We start from the raw sequence: 24,418 nt of genomic DNA on the forward strand, positions 1-24,418 counted from the left end.
CTTGCAACGCGTGCCAATGTCACAAGGAGCATGTATTGCCTTCTATTATTAAACCTTTAACAGAATTGTGAGTGCTTAACCGACAGGATAACTGCAAAAAGGAAATCAACAATTAGGCTTTGATAAACTCACTATGACATATGTGTGGCTAATTTAGACAAACATTGCATTCATAACAGAAATGTAAAATACAAGTCCTTTATTCTATAATAACTTAATCACACCCATAAATAGTTGCCTAAACCAATGACTTAATGAATTGCCAATGTCTCAGGTGCAACTTGCCCTCTAGTTCATGGCTTCTTGGAAAATATTGCATTCATAGTACCAGCAATAACTGGAAATATATATTTTCCCAAGTACAACCGAGTTCTAGCTTGGACTAGGGATTGAAGGACAGTTAGTAAAACAGGATTTGTATTCACTCTTGATAACACTATGACGTCCATTGACAGGTTGCATATCATGAGGAAATGAATAAAACGCTCCGGAACTATGACGACTAATGATAGACATATCAAGAGTGGACATGAAAGCAACTATGTATTGCCATAATTTGGAGGAACAAACAAAATGCATCTATGATATGTAAGAAACGTAGCCTGGTAGGCTCAGATGTGCAATTCTCTCAGATCATTGGATGCCATAAGAAGCCTAATAATAAGGCAAATGCTAGACTAGATGTGGCGGTGCTGCTCACACTTGATTCTAGACTTCTTCTTGATATGAGGTGGAAGGTATTTACTGAGTGGAGGCCATCTGCAATGTGCCATTCTCTTAAGCTTTTTTGTTTGAATGTATGGGATTGCAGACCCATAGCGCATAGGGAGCCAGAATGGTATCCAGTCATTTTTTCGAAAACATAGTTTCGAATGACAAAAGTTTTGAAAAAAATGCATCGAAAAGATGCATTTTTTTATAGGTAAAGGTTTTTTTTTTTACTAAAATGGGTGTTAAGGGCTGAAAAAAACAGGGGCTGGGGGGAACCCCCCATACATTTTTTTTAAAAAAATTCATTTTTTCGACTCATTTTTATTAGAAACTTTGCCATTCGAAACTATCACTATAAACCGCCAGAATACCCATGCATGGTACACTGAAACTATTGGTATTATGTGTGAACTGGCTGTTTACAACTTCTGGAAGTGTGGATGGATGTTTGACCACTGAGAGAAAAATCCATCTCAGAAGGATACATAAATGGCCAGGTTCACCTCTTCTTTGTCAGTAAATCCACAAAATACCTCCAAAATCAATTACCGTTACCACCACTTGGTCCTGTGGAGATACCATGGGATTAGACGGGATTAGACGGGGTGGTAAATGCCCATTTTCATCTGTTGCAGAATCTGGTATCTGGCATCTGTGTTTGGAACTTTGTTGGCACCTTGGACTCCATGGTTCGTGTGGTTCGTGTGGTGTGCTGCTGAGGCAGAGACTGTGGGGCGGGAGAGGCCTTCTTTGGTCTGCCTTTTAAATTCTGCCCTTGTGACAGTCAATAGTAACACCTACTCCTATTCTCGCTGGAAGCAGTGAAGATGTCTGCTGAAAACTATTAGAGCTTCTAATATGCCCTGTAAAAACGTGAAATCTAAAACTGAGAGGTTCTTTCCTGTTCACCCATAAAATACTGATTCGCCCAATATGGGTGATTTGACTGATTTTGTCACCACCTATGTGGGACTCAAACAAGGTTGCATTCTTGCTCCGCTTTTGTCCATCTTTACCTAGGCGACCTGAAGCTGGTCCTCCGAGATTGGGTCGTCATTGCATCCAATGGCTTGGGTACGCTGACAGTCTCGTCACGTTTGATCACACCCCTCATAAGCTGCAAACTTCTTTTGACATACTATGCAAATATGCTGAGTGAAACGGGCTCATAATTATTATAAATAAGATGAAGTGCAAGGTATTTGGATCACCCGAAAGAAAGATTAAGAAATATCTCATTTGGAAGGGCGCTAGAGAGCCCAGCCAAGATGCCTGCAAGCCTGTAAGCTCCTAAGCACCCACATTTTATTTGCACAAAATCCGGACGTTTCCCAGCCAGTTTACAACTTCATTTTTGGCATCCTGCTTGATGTTTAACTTTGGCAACATATCTGTTCAATTTTGGGTCCCGTGTGGCTAGTGGAGTGAATGTACGAGCGGTGGCGTCCAGGGACCTGTGGCGTCGGCCTGAGAGGAGGAGGGCCTGCAAGGAGAGTGTCGGATGCGCATCACTGCGAGCACCCAGCTGTGGAAATTGAGGTACAGCAGCGGCACACTCACTGGGAAAAATGTCTCTGTTGCGCTGTCCCTTTGAAGGTTGTGGGACCAGCCCCGGGAGGTGAGCAAAATCTCTGGTGCGGGGGGCAGAGCTCCTGATAACCGCGGGGAAGTGGAACATTGATACGATTGGCTGCAGGACCCGGAGAGTGCAAGTGTGGAGAGTCTGATCCCCCCCTTTGGGGACAGGAGAGCGGAGGCTTATTAATGGATGCACCCTGGGGGAAGCAGACTTAAAATTAACTGAAGATGACACACCCAGCCTCAATCTATAACACAATGTGTTGGAGATAAGCCTGCAACAGCGCACTAGGCAACTACAGAGAAGCTGAATGAAGGAGTGTGATAGGGCTCCAGTGACTACTGATGGCCTAACACAGTGGGCAGTCTGGGGGGGGGCGGGGTGATACATGTAATTGGATAAACAAGGGGTGGATGAACAACAGCCACATGGAGTATATCCTGAGCCCCCCCCAGGCATTACCTGCTGAGGGTCATCTGGAAGTGCAGCATTGAGGGAGTCCGTTTAGGGTGGGGACAGACTATGGTGGAACTATCTCCTGTTAACCAAGCTGGTGTGCCAATGAAGTTCTGAGGAAGCAGAGAGGCCCAGTAGCTGACAAGGCAACCCAGTGTTGACGAAGCTGGTATGCATACTCTGTTTGCCCAACAGGGGAGGACCTGACCCTTCCTGGATCAGAATCGAGTTGATAGTGGCAGAGTCACTCTCTTTGTGTGACAGTGTGATAACTACTGAGAGGAGGGCCTTCATATGTATCAGGAAAGGCTCTGGGGCAAGTCACAGAGCAGGAAAAGATAGTGACTGATGGGGGAGTAATAGAGTGCCACCTGAGTTGCCCACCAGGAACAGCGAAGAGAGGGAGCTGGATATTTGGACTGCCAGGGCCCAGTGGCGACTATCTGCAGTAGGGTTAACAGGAAGAAAGGAAAATCTGGTGAAGCGAGCCAACATGAGAGGAGGCAAAAGATGTAGTGATTAGTGCCAATAACAGGATATTGCTGTCATTGGTGGCTGAGTGAAACCGAGGGAGTGCCGATAAGATCTACCTTGGCACCTGACAAGATGTCGAAGGTGAGCAAGGGGGGGAAACAGCAATCAAAACAGCAGTTTGACACCCCCCTCTCAGGCCAAAAAATCACAGGACAATGGATGATTCTCCTCACGGGAGTGTTCAGTACTCTTCCCAGGACATCTCTGGGGCGTTCCACAATATCAAAGAAATGTTCAATCAACTACAGACCAGCATACAATCATTGGACCAGAAGATGGACATCCTAACATGCAAAGTAGACCACATGCAGGTCTGCCTCTATAAGCATGGGGAGAGATTGGATGAAGTTTAAGGGCAAGTGTCCACAGCGAGGATGAATCCAGAGAAATTACTCAAGTGAAGAGGGATTTGAAGGAACTTGCTGATAAATAGGAGGACATTGTGTTCAGATCTAGGAGGAATAACTTGAGGATAGTGGGGGTTCCTGAAATGGAGCAGAAATCCATGGAATCCTTGGTTGAGGAGTTGCATCGTGAAGCATTGGGAGTTGAGGATTTCTCAGTGGTATTCTTGGTGGAAAGGGCACACCAATTACCAAGTGCTATGAAACCAATACCAGGGCCCCACCACGTCCGATCATAGCCAAATGCTGATCTACCGAGATAGAGATCTCGCTCTCCGCAAAGCCAGGGAAAAGGGGGCCTTGACCTATAAGGGAGACACCATCAAACTCTTTCCAGATTTCTCGGATAAGGTACAAGCATCCCCCAAGACATACATTGATGTAAAGAAACGACTGCAGGAGAGGGGCATACGATATGCCATGATGTTCCCTGCCAAACTAAGAGTAGAACATTAGGAAAGAGTAATATTCTTTCACTCCACGGATAAAGGCAAACCTTTTCCTTGAACTGTTGCCATAGAACCCGAGACAGCGGGCAAACAATGGTTGACACTGTGCTTACTATGATGCATAATTATATATTGTCAGTAGGTGACAAGTGGTACGATTTCTAAATTGTTGGCAACCAGGACCAATTGTTATTGTAGCGAGGGTGCGGTCGATAGCTGGGAACTGAGCTGCCTCTCATGCAGAAGCTTACATTTGTTAACAGTGTGCAGAGGGGGACGAAGCTGGCCTGTTGGGGTTGTCAATGGGAAGAGGGGGAGGTTGTTGAGAATACTGACATGTTGGGTTTGTCGGTGGGGGAGGGCGTAGGAGCTGAAAAGGGCAAGGGGGATCAGGGGAGAATGGTGGATCGGGGTATAGCTATCGCTCAACCAAGGAGCTGTTCTTACCATTGGGTTGGACAATATAACAATACTTGACGTACATCAGGACATTTGGACATGTTTTTAAGAGAGAAGCAAAAATATGTCTGCAACACTTAAATGTATGACATGGAATATTAGAGGTCTGAATTGCCTGTCTAAGGCTTGCAAGGTATTACTATATATGCAACACAATCAAGTTAATATAGTGTTGCTTCAGGAAACACATCTAATGCCTTCGGGGGAGGCACGGTTTAGACAAAGATGGGGTTGCCATGGCTACTTCTCCTCATATTCATCCTACTTGAGGGGGGTCTGTATAATGGTGCAAAGGTAAGTTGGGGTTCGCCTCACTGAAATGATTAAAGATCAGGAGGGACGGACAGTGATGGTCCTGGGAACTATACATGGTCAGGCAATTTCCCTAATTAATTACTACTCCCCAAATTAAGACTTGGTGTAAACATTAGAGTGGATAGCACAGCAACTAGGCAAACATGCACCAGGGGTAATTATTTGGGCAGGTGACTTCAAAGTGGTGTTGGAAACAGACCTTCATAGAAGTGGGGGGCTCATGGACCACTACTGGGATCGACCTGTAAATTATGAGACCTATGTTCGGCGTAGGGGCTAAATGATATATGGCAAACCAGACACAAAGGAGAGGGAGGATACACGTTTCACTCCACAGTGCACCAATCAGCATCGCAATTAGACTATTTTCTAATTTCAGACAATAGTAGGGTGGGAGATTCAGGCCACGATATTGGCGCGTACATTATCAGATCATGCACCAGTGGTGCTTGCTTTGGAAGTGCCAGGGCAGATGGGCAGGAGACCACTCTAGGTGTTCAAAAGTGAGGGACTATCTGATAAGGTGTTTCAAAAGAGGATGGTGCATGCTATTGATAAGTTCTTTGAGGAGAATGTGGGTTATGTCAATTCATACGAGGTGCTATGGGAATGTTTCAAATGTGTGATTCGAGGGGAGTGCATGCCGAAGGATTCTGGACTACTGAGGCAGATCCGACGAGAACTAGCAAATAGTGAGGCCCTACGGCAACAAATGCAAGCATATGCAGGTTCTAGGAATATGCCAAACAACCAGAAGGAGATCAGGGAAGAACTGGACAAATTTAGAGAACTAGGACAAAGGGAGGTAAAGTTTCTGCAGGGCAAAGCGGCTGTTCGACAATATGGGGAGGGTCAACGTCCGTGAAGACTACTTGCAAGGGCAGCGAGATCTGACACACAGAGGACACATATTTTCTCTATTAGAACTGAGCAGGGAAAATTGAAGCACGCATATAAAGATATTGTTCAGGAGTTTGGCACTTTTACACCCGCCTGTACTACTCGAAGACTCGAGTTTCACATTCTGAGATACACAGTCATTTAGATCAGGTGGCACTCTACTTGTGTAAAGATGATGAGAGAGAGTGGTTAAACCATCCCATAATAATAGAAGAAATCCATCTGGCAATAAAGGTGCTGACTGCGAAGGCCCCAGGATCTGACGGCTTCACAGCTGAGTTTGGTAAGCATTTTGTTAAAGCTGGCCTCTATTACACACAAAAAAATTCAATAACTCAAAAAGTGCCTATTTAAATGGGTATCCTGTCTGGCAATCAATACCATTCCATATTTTTCATTCGCATATACTTCAAATTTTATTAATCACATACCGTAGGATTATTAATAAAAACAATCATAAAAAATGATCATGTGACATAAAACAAATACAAAAGTAAAAAACAACACAAGTGTATCTATATAAGTGGGTCCTAATAATATGATTTCTCTTAGGTCAAACACAGGTGTAGCCTATTCACACACAGATCCTTATGCCACAAACAATTCTGGCTATTTCATATTCTTTACTATACTCAATAGGTTCCCAACTTGTACACGTTTCTGTCCCTTAAACACAAACAATGTAGAACATTCTTCAGTGGTATAAAATTTCTTGTGTCGATTCTGTTCAAAGTAGTTTTGAAATCCGCTAGAGGGATCTTCTAACAGTTAGGGGGTACCCTGTAGATCAAAAAGGAGGCACTTATTAGTACTAAGTCCCACTCTACTGGTATCTTTACTTTAACCATTTTACAACCCTAATCCCCAAGGGTAAAACAGCATGCTATTAATCACATACCTCTCTGTCTCGTGGGATAGTTTTCCCCAGAGTCTCTTAAAACCTTAAATGGTTTGAAATTGGCAGGTCCCAATTGATTGTGTAATTCTTGCCTCTGGTTCCTCTATCTCCCAACCTAATGCACAACAAATAATCAGACTTACATTATGAGGGTGTCTAAAGTACCTACTTTTAAAGCCCAGTTAAAAAAGAGAGAAGGAGAAGGGGGGGGGGGGGATTCTTACCCAACACCTGGCTGGGTCATCAGTTAATACATCCGTAAAATGTAATAATCCTACTGTATGTGAATAATAAAATTTGAAGTATATGTCAATGAAGAATATGGAATGGTAACACAGGATACGCATTTAAATAGGCACCTTTTGAGTTATTGAACTTCTTTTTGTATAATAGAAGCACTTCTCCATGGAGTAAGACGTTGTGAATCCCCCCTTGTGGTTTAGGCCGATTTGAGAATATAGTTAAAGAAGGCCTGCCATCTTTTATAGACATAACAACAGGCTCTGCGAGATGGTAGGCTGCCTGAGTCTATGAGGGAGGTGGTGGTAGCTGTATTATTGAAACATTGAAAGGCGTTGGATGAATGCTCATCCCATCGCCCTACATCACTCATCAACCTAGATAAAGTGTTGGCGACATGATTAACAGCGTTAATGCATAAGTGTGTGAGGTCTGATCAATCAGTATTCATACTATGGTGCTCCACCTCCTATCGGCTGCGACAGATGTTTGGTCTAATGTTGGTGGTACAGCAAGATGAGTCAGTTGTGGCAGCACTATTGGATGCAGAAAAAGCATTCAACTCAGTTGAGTGGCCCTTTTTATTTATAGTATTACGGAGGATGGGGATGGGGAGGAGTTTATATCTATGATCTTGCTACTTTATTTGCTACCTGTTGCAAGGGTCAGAGTGAATGGCCAGATGCCCTCATAGTTAGTACTGGAAAAAGACTGACAACAGGGGTGTCCCCTCTCTCCGCTAATATTTGCTCTTGCAATTGAACGCTTAGCTGAACTGATGAGGGATAACCATTTCCACTGAGGTGTTCAACAGTACAGACATATGGTGGCGATTTCCCTTTATGCGGATGAAATGGTAATTAATATAAAAAATCCGCAGGACAACTTGAGACCGGTCATGGCAGATGTACTACACTTCAAAGATTTCTCTGGTTTGGGAAATAAGTGTTGCAAAATCTGTGCTCTTCCCGCTTATTGAGTGTACTGGCCAGTCCACTGACAGTTATGGAGTTCAATGGCATATGATATACACGAATTACCTAGGTTTTGATATTATGCAACCCCTGGAAGAGCTATATAAGCATAACTATGCGAAAGTGTTGGAAGGTGATCAGTCTGTGAAAGACAGGTGGATGCGGTTGCCTCTTAACCTATATGGAAGGATCTCGCTAGTCAAGATGGTGTTGCTAATGATGTTTATCTATGTGTTTCTGAATGTGCTACTGGTAGTAGCACAGGCATATTTCTGCAGGATACAGTCAGATATATTGTAATTTATTTAAGCTGCAAAACAGACACGCGTGTCTTGGGAACAACTGACAGAGCTGCATAGACAGAGCTGAAGGCGGCATTGACAGGAGGCATGTGGAAGTTGAAAGGGCTCTTGCAGCACCATACCTGCTATGTGCAGTTGTGCTAACAGCTCCCGATAGGTCGACCATAACCGGGAACATGGTAAAATTGACCTTCATATCATGGGTTCGAATTGGGGGAAAACAAAGGGAAAAGTAATCTGCTCCCCCAAGCTCCCGATTATATACATCCCAGGTTTGCCTATGAGCCAGGATATATTCGTAGTATTAAAAACCTGGACATATTGTGCTTTTGGGATCTTTTCCCAGAGGGACAGTTTATAACAATAGAGGAGATGTGTGATAGAGGGACATTCACATCACTGGATCTGAAAGTGTGTGACAGGCACAAGTTAAATCATCATCTGTCATAACTCTTATCTGAAAAGGGGATTGATGAAGGTTGCGAGCGAATCAAGGTGTAAGTATAAATTGCCTTCGATTTACACAGGAGAATCACTTATGTCTGCATAAGTGGTTATTTTACCAGCAAAGGTGAACAAAAAAATCATAGTCCGAAATTAATAATATACTGTCTCACACTGAAAAATATTTTTCAATTACATATTTCCAAGTTCTGAATATATGTCTGAGTAATTTTACAACATATTTAATATTTCCAATTAGCGTCATGTGTCTTAGAACAAGAACAGCTAGTCGTAAGATAAGCAGACGGTACTGCAGTTAAATTGCTTGTATACTTTCTAAGTTACACATTTGTGGGTGTGTAATTTTTTCAATGGACACTTTCAATTTGTACGTAGTATATCCTAATCTGACTGGATTGTAGCTTTCCTGGCACGCTATACATTTTCCCATGTGCAAGAGACACATATGCCTGGAAATGTGAATCAGACCCCTTCCATGTTGGTACATTACTTCTTAAATATGCTTTCTTAATTTAGTATACTAATATCTAGTCAATATGTCAGCTTAATAAACAAGGCAAACTGTAGTTTTATCAAACGTACATGCTGTTAGTTTGCTAACCAACTTGCTAAATGTTAACTAAGACCATCCCCATGTATTTAAGTTTTTTTTTTTAAAAGTAATGTTGAGGCTCATCTTAAGGTAGACATGTAGTTAAAACGTTGTTCTCAATATCATAGTTTTATCATGTGTGTGCAATAACGTTGGTTACACAACATCTTGGTTTGAATTAAATTGTAATCAGATGTTAAACACTTGCTTACAAAGGCAAACGAATACACATCAGCATTACATAAATAACAATAACAACATTGTAGTGTTTGGAGTATTACAGCGTTGCTCATTCTGTTCTATTTTCTTACAGTTTCTGCTGTGTGGTGTCTGTGGCATATTTTGCGCCAAAAAGAAATCCGGACTTGTCGTAAGTGATTGCCTTGCATGCATTATGCATTGTAGGTACTTGCAATGCATGTATTTGAAATACATTACTATTATTTCTCTTGATTTGTTTGAAATTGCTGAAATTATATTTTCCCTTAAAGAAGGGTCTCATTAAATAGTTTATTACGTGGATGTATACCGCTGCGTTCATACTTAAAGTATAATCTGAGTATGGTAAACTTCACTTTTCCATTACCTTTAATCTGGTGAAAATTAGCTTTTTCTCATGAATTTGTGAATATTGTGTCAAGTACTTTGTCCAAGAATTATTGGGTGATAGTCAGTTCGGATTTCCTTGATCGCCAAATGAATCTGATTGGGTAATCTTGGTCCGAGCAGCTAAATATGACTGGACTTCTTTGCACAAATCAAAACGCTTAAGTCCACAGGAGAAGCGGAATTGTTGAGCTATATGTAACCTGTTGATGTTGAATATTTCATGTGTAGATAAGAGGGCTGGCTCACATACTTGAGTACTTTACACAGGGGCATGTCACGTTTAGTTTATTATCATTTTTTTCCATTAACACAAGCTCGCTAACAATATGCAAAGATTTTCTTTGTCGTGCTCCCATCAATTTATGAATTTGTAAATTACAAATATATCAAAGAATCATTGTCACACAATTTGCCAAAGGATTTCCTACTGGGGCTTCGTGAATATTGTCATGTAAGCAGTGGTAGAAGTGTACCAAAAAATGTAGTGGAACTGTGGTCTCGGCAGGGGAGAGGGTAGGTGGAAGCATAGTGCAACATGTGACAAGGTGTTGCAGCCGGCGCATTGCAATAGCCTAAGTGACTAGTAACTAAGGCACCTATTAAAACTTTACACTTGCACAGGGTCATGATGGACAAATCCTCTATATAGAATGGTGAATATGGAAGTAAAAAGTAGAGGAATAGAAAACAGAAAAAAATAAAAGTAGTGGAGCACCGCTCTTGTCCATTCCTGCTCACTTTGATCACTGGATGTAAGTTATGAAAACAGTAGTTGCGTAAATTACCTATTCATAACTTACTGCCAGACCATACGTCATGCGAGCAGTTGTGAGTGTGTCAGTTGGATTTCTGAATCAATAAAAAACAAGGGTCACTTTATGTGTATTTCTGACCAAAATCGTCAAAGTTGTTTTAGGAAAGGTTTTCAGCCAACTGTGTACACTATTTTGGAGCCTGGAACATTCATTAGTAAAGCAATTCTACTGGCCATCCTGACTTGGCCAAATCCCAAGCTGAAGGCCACAAGAGACTCATCTGAGAACACCAGTCAGGGAGAAATTGCCTCATTGCAGCAACACCAGCAGCAAAATCAAAGAGAACAAAAATTGATGGACCAGGCGATCAGGTGACGAGAGCATGCGTCTTCATTTCTGGTTTTGTGGCTTTACTGTCTGTCTGTAACATCACTTCCTGCAACCAACATGGTTTGGTGGTATCACTTTCTATAGCCATCTTGGATTGATGACATCACTTACTATTACCCGGTGGCCATCTTCGATTGGTGGCATCACTTCCTGCAATCATCTTGGATCTGTGACATCCATTCCTTTGGTCATCTTGGATCAGTGACATCACTTTGTGTGGCCATCTTGAGTCTGTCCAATCGCCAGTGGAAGACTCCTCTGGGAACAACAATCAGGAAGATATCACATCACCCCAGCAACACCAGGCACAAAGTCAGCAATAGCAACCACTGATGGACTAGATGATCAGGTAATGAGAGCAGGTGACATCACTTATGAACTCCCTAGTGGCTGCCAGCCAGGCGCGTCCCAGTCAAGGGCAGAACAGTGAAGGGTGAAGAGCAGCCACTACCCAGCCTCTTTGCTTTTTTGCCTATAAGCCTTTGCTTTTGTCTCCCGACCTCTACACTTGTGAGTACAGCTATCTTGTTAATTACTGTTCTGTCTCTCCACTCTGTGGTATTCAACTATTATACCTTCACTCCTACTGCTCTTGCTGCTCTTCCGACTCACCTCTCCCTATGTTTCTCCAATCACGCTACAATGTTCTCCATTCCTATCCCTATTATAAAACTCACATCTTGAAACACCCTCTACTCCATCTCTCTTGCACCTCCTACTTCCAACAAACAAAGCATACATGCTAAATATACCTCCCCTAACACCTATCCACCTCAACACTCTTCCTCTGACACTCACCTTCTCTACTAATCCTTACCACAACAACTGAACATTGCACTCTGGAATGCTCAATGTTATGCAACAAAACCGTATTTATCGCTGACTACTTTCAAGTCAGCTCTCCTCCCCTAGACCTCTTTGCTAACACTGAAACCTGGAATTTTTCATCTGACACTGCCACTCTGGCAGCCCTAGATGACTCCCCAATATCTTTCGTTCACTCTCCTCAACTGACTGTCAAAGGTGGAGGACACCTACTCTCTTCCTGGCGCAAGGCCTCAGAAATCTTCAATGCCATGCACTTTCCTCTCTTTTGAATTCTCAATCTCCACTACTGCTCTGCCTCACTCGGTTCACATCATGGCAATCTATCACCCTCCTGCTTCCACTGGACCATTATTTGATGAACTTGAGAAATGCCTTGATTCTCTTTCCACGTAACATTGCATAATTATATTAGGTAAATTTGACCCTCCCTCTCCAACCACGTCTCAGAAATCTGAACGTCAGTATTTTCTTAGTGACCATGCTCTCAACTCTAGCCATAACCTAACTACCCACACTGGGGGATACTTGTTGCATCTCTTATTCATCTCCAACCTCTTTCTCAGCCACTGCCACTACTGACACACCATCCCTATCTAATTACTCAATTTTCTCTACCACCATCTCCTTTCTACCCTCTGACTTCTTGGCACCATTTACCTTGCCTATTACTAAAAGGAAATGCAAAACATCTGCCATTCCTCCCTTTCCCTCGGGCCTACAGTTCTCATCTCCTCCTTCACACCTGATGCCACTTCCACTAAGACTGCCTTCTCTATCTACCAATCCTTACTATATGACTCATTCTCCTGTCACAACCATCAGCCAAATTGCAACCCTAGGTCTCAGCATCCACAACCATGGGTCATCGCATTCATACTCTATCTGCACAGACATGCATCGGGTGCTGTGCAAATGGAGCCAAACACACTCGCAAGAGACCTTCAACTTTATCTCTCTGCCCTGAACTCTCTCAAGTTCTCTCTTGGAATTCTACCTCACCCTTATTGACTCTCTCTCCAACCATCCTCACCTCACCCTAAACTCAGTACTCACTAAACCTTTGATGATCAACTCCTCTCTTACAGCTAATGAACCAGCTGAATACCTTGCTGAAAAGATTTCCAAAATTACAGACTCTTTCCTGACTTTCCCCATACTCCTTCTAGTACATTCTACACTTGCCTACTCTACCATCATCCTCTGCTTCTATCTCAAACTGTATTGACACTAATACTGAAGAAGTCCTATCTCTACTGATGAAGGCTAATTCCTCTTGTGCCCCATCAGATGTTCTTGCTGCTCAGCTAGTCAGCTAGTCAAGCCTGTTGGTACAAAGGTACAAAGACAACAACCGAGCCGCAGAGTCTACGGAAAGAAGACCTCTCGATTGAGGAATGAAAGACAGACACGTCAGAAAGAACCGAACTCCGGCCCATCGAACTCAACCACGTCCCACTAGACACAACCAAAGGCCACTACCAAGGGCTCGAAAGATTGATCATCGTCTAAGTTCCCTGGAAACCGAAAGAGTGCCACCGGGCCCATAAAAAAACTGGAACATCACAATCGACAAGATATCTCCAAGAAGAAAAATGCGAGCCCAGTACTTGATCAGAAACAGTGCCACCCAAAAGAAGACTTAATCAATGGGCCTGGATTCCAGAAGTCCTAACAGCTAAACCAAGATTTTAGCAATCAGCAGCAAGACAGAGAAGCAAGGTTAACGCCACTACGTCATCAAACACGGAGGATGCTCCCTGTCTAACTCTGGGCTCATGGAATACCTGAGGTTTCTCTTATTTGACAAACACCTCTGACACAAACTTAGGATCATTCGACATCCTGTGTCCTCAAGAAATATGGATGCTCAAAAAAACGACGATAGAGATCGCCTTCGCCTCAGCCCTGAGAGGACCCTCGGGTCGACCGAGGGCGGGCCTATTGACAGCAATTCGTATAGGGTCCAAACTCCAATTGATCAAGGTCGTTAAAAAAGACCCCCACATCTTGGCCACCTTGATCCAACAACGCTTACTTCAATCGGGCACAAATCAACAGAAGAGCACAACGTACCTACTGGTAAATGTTTACTGGAACCCGAGGGAAACCCCGACTGAACTATTTCTCTCTAAAATTGAAGATCTACTGGACAAAGCAAAGACCAATGAAGCAATTGATAGCATAATTATTTGTGGGGATTTGAATGCCAAAATAGAGCTACAAAGAACTGAAAACCCACTGAGAAAATCTTTGCCCAACCCAAAGACAAGCACCACCTCTACGCCAGGAAACTCGTTGTATAGAGGAAAGAAATGGGCCAATCTGATGGCGTCTCACAACCTGCATAACGCACACTCTCTGAGAAAAACCACTGACCCGGTCATTCCGACCTGGGAACTAGCGGGACGACACACCATCCTAGACCATGTATATCTCTCCAGAGATCTCCTGACACAGGTCATCGGTTTTGAGGTCACTCGGACACTCTATAGTGACCACAACCTCTTGAAAACAACTTGGGCAATCCCCAACTGCTCGTGTGCATTTATGCTTACTAATATCGAGACCAACACAAACGCCACACGTTTACGACTAAAGGACACAACGATAACTGATCTAACTAGTAGCTATCGCTGAGCAAAGATACAGAATAAACAAAATGACGACACAAGTCTTATGGATTATTGCCCGCTACTACTACCTTACCAGGTGAAAGAAACGGAGGTAAAACCCTAACTAAGGCCCAGCATCACAATAACCTGGTCCTCAGAGAAAGAAGACTCATTATGAGACGAGCGAAAAGAAAGGCTCTTCGTTTCCCCTCTATCACTAACAGTGCGGAAGCACGGATAGCTACTAACCACTACAAGAACTGGTTAAAAGGCTATAAAACCCAACTTTATCAGGAAGATTCTGAATCAATGCTGAGAACACTCAGTGGCAAGCAAACAAAGGCTTTTTGGTCACTCATATCATCCAAAGGCTTCTTAACTCAAGACAATCCAACAACTAGCGTCCCATAAGAGTCATGGATTACCCATTTTTCAGCTCTCTTTGGCTCACCACTGCATGCAACCGAACCCCCCGGTGGAACCATCAACAAATGGGACTTAGAACTCAACCATTGCAGCATCGAAAGCAAAATCAAAAAGCTCAAATCATCACGCGCTCCTGGTCCAGATGGGCTTTCCAACATGGATCTAAAGTCTAACCCTGATTGATGGTTTACCTTAGTGGCCGAAATTTTCGAATCCTGTGCTTCAACAAAATCAATTCCCTTGCCTTGGAAGACAGCTAACGTGGTGCTGATATATAAATCAGGTGAAAGAGGCGATGCTAACAACTATCGTCCCATCGCATTGCTCGATAGCATCGGGAAGCTTTTTGGATCGTTTCTTCTGGACAGTTTCAAGATCTGGGTCTCTTCATCAGAAGGTTGGGACCCATTCCAGACCGGCTTCACAAAAAATCTGGGCATCACGGCCAACATATTTACGCTTAACATCTTTAAGGCCAGAGTACTGGAAGGTGCCCCTCCTTTGTTCCTGGCCTTTATTGACCTGTCCAAAGCATTCAACAAAGTCAACAGAGCCAAATTGTGGAAAAAACTCCTCAACTGGAACTGTCCTCACTCGCTGTTGGAACCCATACAAGAACAGTATTCCCAGACATCCATGAGAGTCCGACTCAATGGCACAGGTCTCCTTTCCACAACTATTCCGACGAGCTGCGGAGTGAAACAAGGATGCCATCTGGCTCCAGCACTTTATAATGCCTATACAGGAGATTACCAACACTCTGAAGAAAGCGTCAATGCATTCCCACCAACCCTGGGCATCAAAAAGGTCAGCAGGCTGCTCTACACGGACACATCATTTTAATTGATCAAACTAAGTTCGGGCTACAGAGAAAATTGGACAACTTGAATGAATATCTCAAAACCAATGACCTAGAAAGCAACACGATGAAGACCAAAGTGATGCGAGTGGTAAAATCAGCCAAATGGGAAGTCCACGGTGCTTGGTTCCTTGCTGGTTCTCACCTAGAAGAAGTTGAAACCTTCAGATACCTGGGTATCACCTTCAGCAATAAAAACAAAGAGCAACCGATGCAAGAAACCTTGGTCCTCAAAAACAAAACCTTGACCAATTAAATGATCCTGATGGACAAAAAATGTGGTTGCTTTTCACTCAAATCTGCAATCACCTTTTATAAGGCGAAAGTGGTTCCAGCCCTCACTTACGGAGTGGAAGCCATGCCAAACATCCCGGAAACCATCTGGCCTAAACTGGAAGGCTATCTTTGGAGGAAGCTACTCTGCCTCCCACCCTCCACTCCGATGGCCCTGATAAGAAGAGAGCTCTGTCTCATCTTGCTCAAAGGTAAGGTGTCTCTCAATAGCCTAATGTTCTACAGAAAAACAAGATCGTCCAAAGAAGAAATCTATACACTCATCCACGAAGAAATGGAAAAAGGCACAAACAAAATGCTTCAAGTGTGGATCAGCAAAAACCAGACAAACTTGGAATTGATAGGACTCACAGAAGAGGAACTCCTGACCAATCCAACGAAGACTGCAAAAGAAAATTAAAAGAAACAGATTGTTGTGATACACAGTCGAAAGCGCTGACCTCCAAGTCTGCTGCTCATTTACCCCCCATCTGGCAAAAAATAAACGAGCCCATCAGTTACCTACTGAAATTCCCAAACAAGAAAACCTGCTCAACTTTCTTGAGAGCAAGATTAAACATCCTGAAAACAAATGAGGTTCTGGGAATTTGTGGTAAAACAGAGGTCAATTCCTGTAGCTTGTGTGCGACGCCAGACACAATCAAAAGCTTGAAACACCTAATCATCGACTGCCCAGATCTAACCTCTAACAGAGAAATTCATCTTGGCCATCTATATTTATAATTTTCAAGGTTGGACGAAGATTACTGGTGGACGTTCCTGATGAACGGGCTAAATCGAAGATCAGTCATAGCAATGGGAATCTTCTTGCACATCCTTGAGTTGGATTCCCTATCCTTGAAGACGCAATACTAAAGGACTTAGCCCTCGCAAGCCAACCTAAAGAGACAAAACTAAGAAATAACACAAAGCTAATGAGGAAACGTCTTCTTTTGTAAAAACTGTCGACCCAGATAAACACAAAAAAAAAAAAATTGCTGCATTAGTGGTCGCTCACCTCGCTGAACTCTTCAACCTGTCCTTCACTTGCTTTGACTCCATTTTAAAATGGCCACAGTTATCCCTCTCCTAAAAAAGCAAGGGGCTGACCTGAACCTACCCGCTAACTTCAAACCTGGGTGTTAAGAAGAGCGGGTAATGAACTGTGTTATCACCTGCGCTGGGCATATGTCAAGTCTAGTGATATTGGGTTTAGTATGCATGCTGCATATGCCATAGTCTAGAGCCACATCTAAGGTGTCCCAAAGGGATTAACTTCGAAAAAGGAGCAGCAAAGGTAACTTTGCGCTTGTAATGTTTGTCAAGGAGTTCTCTCCAGTGTTTTATTTGTCAATAATGTGATGGCACATTTGATATATACAATAGCAGTGTATCTAGGTCTGACCTGTCCTTATGACAGGTTGCTATTATAGTCATACAAAAAGTAGGGCAATGGTGAAGGAGCCAAAAAGCCAACACGTGTTTCAACCCAAAGGGTCTTTATCAAGGCAAAGTGGTGGGACTTGTGAGGTCCACTGCTTGGGGTTGGTCATATGGTGATGCGACCATGATTTACACGCAATAATTAGGCACGATGATCTTAAATCCCTGGGTTTTGGCTGGGTTTTGGCTGTTGGATATACGTGCAAGAAGGTTCTCCATGCGTCTGCAGGCCTTCCTTTCACCTTGTTGAACTCTTCAACCCATCCTTCGCTTGCTTTGCCACCATTTTCAAAATGTTCACAGTCATCCCTCTCCTGAAAAAGCAAGGGGCTGACCCAAACCTACCGGATAACTTCCAACCTGGGTATCTACTTTGGCACTCTCTAAAGTGCTTTAAAGGTTTGCATTCTTAGATATCCACAACTTTCGAGACACCTACAGACAGGTTTCCGCTCCTGTCACTCAATGGAAACTGCTCTCGTGACTGTATCCAACTTCATCGCCTCTGAAAAGTACTCCAACCTACCCTCTACCCTAATTCTCCTTGACCTGTCTGCTGCCTTTAACACTGTCGAACACTCCAATCTCCATAATACTCACTCTTTTCATGGGATTCGCAATCAAGTCCTCATCTGAATTGAATCCTACATGGACCCTTGCCAGTTATCTGTCTCATGGAACAACAACAGCTCTCAACTCACACCTCTAACCATTGGTGTTCCACAAGGCTCTGTCTTGGGTCCTCTTCTCTTTAGACCCTACACCTTTGCGCTTGAGGGACTAATCGCCTACTTTAGGCTCCCGTACCAACTCTTCTCGGACTACAGACACATCTTCTCCTCTCAACTAATCCCTCTATCAAATGTTCCAACCTTCTCACTGCCATTAAATATTGGATGGGTTCACACTCTCTGATGTTAAGCTCTACCAAAATACAGGTGTTCTTCTTTGCTGTCAAATACTCTCTCTTATCTCTTCCCCTTCCTATCCCATTTCCCACATAATGATATCACCTAATTCATCTAGAAACCGCAGTGTAATCTAGGACCATACTCACACTCCCCACTTTCATCTCCAAGACTGCAATGGTGGCTCGCCTCAACCACCTAGATATTTGAAAAATCAGGCACCTCCTTCCTTTCAACATAGCCAAGCATCTCTTAACGATACTTGTCTTCTCTAAAGTGGACTACTGTTCAAGCATCCTCTTTGGTCTCCCCAAGTATGCTTTCTGTCCTTGCAACCAGATAATTAACTTCACTACCAGGTATATCTTTGAACTCCCTCACTTCACACCTTCTTCCTTGCACCGTCACCATGCTGGATGCCTGGCAATGCAAAATAGGGCCAGAATGAAATGTCTTCTCCTGGTTCACAAATATATTAACCGTAAGGCATATCTATCCTCCTCTATCCAACTCTACAAGCCTACTCATAGTATCAGCTCATTACCCTTCTGGCACCTCATCCTCCTGGTGCATTTTCTCACTTCTGCTCTTTCTCTCTTCTTGTTCCCCTTGCATGGAATTATCTTCCCCATAACAGTCCACACTGATTTCGACAGAACTGAACTAAAAGCCTACCTCCTCGCCTCCAGCTTCCTTCTTAACCTGCCCCTCATCTGCCTTCTCCCTCACCTGTAACCTGCTTCTGTTCCTCACTTTCTCTGCCTCCACTCTAGCACTTCATCCATCCTAGTCACACCCCTAGCACTGCTGGCCGTACCGCCTACCCACACTTAAAATTGTCTAATGTTGATTGCCCTTAATCTATATACTTAATTAAATACATCATGTACAGTATTAAGTAACTAGAAAACACTACCAAAAATTCAGATTATGCAAAGATAGCAGATACAGCACTCTGGGTAATGAGACAGGAGGATAAAAGGCAATCAAAGACCACAATGTTCACAAACGATATGTTTTTGTTTGCAAAGGTAAAAGTGACCTAACCAGTTTCTAGGGCTCATTAATGGACTGTGGGGACAGTTAGCAGTCAATAGTACCTTATTGCAGTTAATGGTAGTCCGGCAGCACCAAATCAGAATTCTTGGTGCTGTGCAGACAATTAGAATATTGGGAGAGAGTGCATACGGCAGCAACAAAGAGACCTGGTGGTTCAAATGTGTCTAATGGTTCTTGGAACAAAGCTCCTAGGAGTTCAAAATTGATAAACTCTAGAATACTGCCTGTCTTGGCTCTAAGAGAGTTCTGTGAACCCCAATCGAGTGGCCTCAAAAAGGAGGAACATGTTAACACTGAAGTGTTGGATGACAGAGCACACCTATTTGCCGAATCCGAAAGCCAAGTCAACATCAATGGGAATGAACAGCCTGGGCCTAAATTCCAATTAACAGTAAGAGTAAATCTTCAGAGATTGACCGAAATGGTGACTTGCCATACGCAGAAAAAAATAGAGGAAGAACGGAACTATAATTTTTCACTATCAGTCTCAAGTGTCAATAGAGTATCAACCTCTCTTCTTGTGATTACTGTAAAGGCACTACAAGTTCCGATCTTTTTTTGCTATAGCAATGACAGCTAAATGATGTTTTTATTATTAATTCACTTCATCAAATCCCTTTTTTGCACACTATTAATTCTGAGTGTATTACTATTATTGAACTACTCGAGGACACTAAATTTGTTACCTCCTTGTTACACTTTGCTTCTAAATCCATACTCACTCATGTGTTATCTTATGATTGTGATGTATTTAGGCTTGGGTATAATTGTATGGAGTTTGTTATTCTTACTCCTCCTCCTCACACTAGTAATTGTCTTGATTAGCCAGACACTCATTGAGTAGCAATTCAAAAAGGCTGGTTGATAATGAGAATATCACAATTATGATTTGGCAAAGTGGGAAGAGATTTACCACTCTCAGATATCTAGATGAGAGTCCAGACTTACCTGGTAAGGTGACCTGGGAATGGCATCCCAATATTCTCCAACAAAAGCTTGAGAATACACCCATGCAATGATGTATTCCTATGTTCATGGAACACCTGGGGATTTACTCATTTCAGTAGTGAGGATGGACTATGCTCTGCTCTAGATAATTATAGCATAATTGTGTTGCAGGAAACATGGCTTGTCTATCATGACACTTTTGATAATAGACAAATGCAACAAAGGGCCCTAATGAAAGACCTAAGGAGGGACTATTAATGAGTGTAAAAAACTCCTCCCATATAGGAGGCTTACTTAAATGGGATCTTCCTACTTGAAAGCCCATGTCCTTTCTTATCATCATTTTATATGATACCCCTGATACTAACGCACATAACACAATGGCCCTCATTACGACCCTTGCGGAAATCGACTGACCGGAGCGCCACAGCGTAAATAGCGTTTCCGCCATTGCACGAAGGAGCAAAGTGCGGCCCATTCCGACCCATCGGGCACGAGCACCACGGCATGGCGGAAGTGCTAAGTCCGCGATGGCGGAAAAGACCCCAAAACGGCCCACACCGCCGCCGTACGGGGCCCCAGGTGCAATACCGCCACCCCTCTTAGCGGTCACCGCAGTGTGCGCCTACCGGAAAGTACGGTGGCCGGAAATATACGGAAACGGAAGTTAAAACACGGGCCCGGAACGGGAAACATCCCGGCGTACACCTATAAATACACTAAAACCACACAACCACTAAAAACACTACCCTGAGACACACCCCACCCCGTCAACCACCCTAGCGAAACCAAGAAAAATGGGAAAAGCAGCGAAGAAAGCGTGCGACCGCAAGCGGCAGGTCCACTTCTCCCGTGAGGAACTCACCGTGCTAACAGAGACCCTCCAGGAGAATGCTGCCGTGGTCTTCTCCACGCAAATGACCAGGACGGCACTTGCAAACAAGAAGGCCATATGGGCTCTGGTGGCACAGCGGGTAAGTGCGGTGGGGACCGCACCCCACAGCAATGCCGCAAGCGATGGGACAACCTGCGGATACGCGTCCGCAGCATACTCTCTGCCAACCGCAACATTGCCACAGCCACCGGGGGAGGTCCTGAATCACCCATCAAGTTGACCCCCTGGGAAGAAATCTGTGCCTCCACCATCGGAATGGAGAGCATTGAGGGAGTCGGAGGGATGGAGAAAGGAGTGCAGACATCCGAAGATTCAGGTAGGTGGGCCAGATATAACAAGCCACACAGTCCATCCATGTGAAGCACCATGCGTCCACATAGTGCAACAGAAACACATGTCCAGGATAACGTCCACACACATCGGCCTGATAGCGCACGTTAAAACCCACAATAAATACATAAATAATTAAAAACCCCTAATACACGCACTACACGTGCAGCAGGCACACCCAAACTGCAGGCTGCCAAACAACTGCACCCTCACTCCACACACAAATCAAAGCACCTCCAAGGCCCCGACCCAAATCACCCTCAGGTACCACCCCAAAGCATGTGATACAATGCCATTCCAATTCCCACAGACCCATCAATAACCCTCGCCCTCCTTTACTCCACCACAGGGTCCGATCCAAACGACGAGCCACAGGACACCCCTACCAGCACACCTGCAAAGAGGGCCAAGACCAACGGCCAGAGACCCTCCACCTCAGCTGCACGCATCAAGACACGGCAGCAGCACAAATCAGGTGGTAGCACAGAGGAGGGAACATCAACAGGCACCCCAGCAGCCAGCATGGCCACAACACCACCACCACAGGTCCCCCCAATGGATGCCACAGAAGGCACTGCCTCTGGTGGCAGCAGCACCATAGGTGACACCCCATTGATGGCAGCATGCTCGGACACAGAAGACGGGGATGTCGAGGTCAGATCCATCCATGACCTGTCCCAATCCCCCTGTCTGTCCCATCCCGTACAACATGAGGATACCACGCAGGGGCAGCCACAAGACGACGACTGGCCATCCCCCCCAAGCCCTGTGGCAAGGCAACATGAGGACAACAGCCCCTCTGTGACACCCCCGCAAATGGGCATGGCCCAGCAGAGGCAACAGTCCCTCGACAAGTTAATCGTCCAACAGCAGCAAATGGCCACACTCCTCAAGGACCATGCCGATGAATGTGGGGGCACCAAGGCAGACATAGAAACATCAACAGAGACACTTAGGGCAGAAATGGAGAGATGTACAGAGACGCTAAGGGCACAAATTGAGAGTAGCACCGAGAGCCTGAGAGTCCAAATGGAGAGTAGCACCGAGAGCCTGAGAGTCCAAATGGAGAGAAGCACCGAGAGCCTGAGGGGGCAACTGCATGCGACGTCCAAAGACGTATGTGCCGAACTTGCCGCAGTGCGCCGTGTGCTCACTGAGCTCTCGCAAACCCTTAGGGACATGCATGGACGTGAGCAGGCAGACACATCATCCGTTGCAAGTTCCGTCCAGGGCAGCCCCCAACGTAGATCAGGGAGGAACCTGCGCTCCACAGGCAGGGGTGCCCCTGATACCCGCAGAGGGGGCTTGCAATAGCGACAGGCCACTGACAATGAGCATCTTTGGACACTGGTGTTCGGGTGGGAGGTAGGAGGGTGGAGGGGGTGTGTTGGGCTCACTTGGGTGGCGGGTCGATAGGGTGTTCAACATGATATCACATATGCCATAAAAAGTGCACGATCACCCAATGAGATGTGTGGACATTGATCTTTGTGTACTAGGCCATCATAGGCGTACAGTCCATATTGTGCATGTCCCAGACACACGCAGTGCCACGAGTCCCGTGTCCATGTATCAGCCCCCAGGCGTGAGTGCTAGAAGCATACATCAATGAGATGCTGACGGATGTCACGGCCCTCCGGTGCCTCGCAGACTCCTTGAGGTGCTGCCACATCCCCACCCTCATCATGACCATCATCCGGTGCTTGCAGTTCAGCGTCAGGGGGCATGGGCACATTTCTACGTACGCACATGTTGTGGAGCATGACACATGCCATGACCATCTTTGCAACCTTCTCATGGCGGTACAGGAGTGCCCCGCCAGACCTGCTGAGGCAGCGGAAACGAGTCTTCAGTAGGCCGAATGCCTGTTCTATGACTACACGGGTACGTGAGTGGGCATGGTTGTAGTCCTCCTCATGCAGGTCCCGTGGGTTCCGGACTGGTGTGAGGAGCCATCTCTTCAGTGGATATCCAGCATCACCTGTATGTGGACGATAAACGTAGGATGTGGAATGCCATTGATACGTACGCACACCCCCCCCCCTTCCTGCCAGTACATTGCCAAATCACATACCCCACATCATCATGCATGCAATGAGACTCACCGAGTAGCCAGGATCTGTTCCCTGCGTGTCGCTCCATGTAGCGTGGTATTGTAGAGTTCCTCAAGACCATGGAATCATGGGTTGATCCAGGGAATCGGGCACAACAATGCGTAATGATCCTGTTGGAGTCACACACCATTTGTACATTCAGGGAATGAAATTGTTTTCGGTTGCGGTACTGGGCCTCCATGGCATGTGGGACGACCAATTCAACATGGGTGCAGTCGATGGCACCAATGCAACCCGGTATGCCGGCAAGTGCATGGAATCCCACTTTTGTGTTCGTAATTTCCTGCTCCGAGCGTGGTAGGGAGATGTAGTCGTCTGCGTGCTGCAGGAGGGCATCGAGCACTTGGAATAGTGTCCGTGAAAACAGTGGCTGTGATATGCCATGCAACTGTCCGACTGTGTGCTGGTAGGTGCCTGTGGCCAGGAAGTGGAGTACAGACACCACCTTCAGTAGGGGTGGGATTGCGGTTGGGCTATCTATCATGCTGACTAGGTCAGCCTGTGTCATGTCCACAATGGCGGCTATGGTGTCCCGGTCCAGACGGTAGAGGGTGTGGATCTGCTCATCAGTGAGGTTGAACGGATGTGCTCGGAGGCGTGGGATTGCGGGCTGCCTGCGTGGTGGTAGTGGCTGTGCTGCTGGGCCTTGCTGGCCCTGCCTTGGCCTCCTCCTCCTCCTGCGTCTCCTCCG

At 44.9% G+C, this 24,418-nt stretch overlaps 1 protein-coding gene across 3 annotated transcripts in view; it reads left to right on the forward strand.

The window, feature by feature from the left end:
• The window catches only part of TMEM196 (transmembrane protein 196), a 463,985-nt gene that overhangs the window by 144,916 nt on the left and 294,651 nt on the right, over positions 1-24,418 (forward strand). For all 3 annotated transcript variants that reach the window (XM_069648478.1, XM_069648477.1, XM_069648479.1), the window contains exon 2: positions 9,592-9,648. In XM_069648478.1, coding sequence (XP_069504579.1) covers positions 9,592-9,648 — 57 coding nt within the window. The remainder of the gene's footprint in view (positions 1-9,591; positions 9,649-24,418) is intronic.

Source organism: Ambystoma mexicanum, chromosome 2q, assembly GCF_040938575.1.
Source record: "Ambystoma mexicanum isolate Mex_15411 chromosome 2q, UKY_AmexF1_1, whole genome shotgun sequence".
NCBI classification, from domain to species: domain Eukaryota; kingdom Metazoa; phylum Chordata; class Amphibia; order Caudata; family Ambystomatidae; genus Ambystoma; species Ambystoma mexicanum.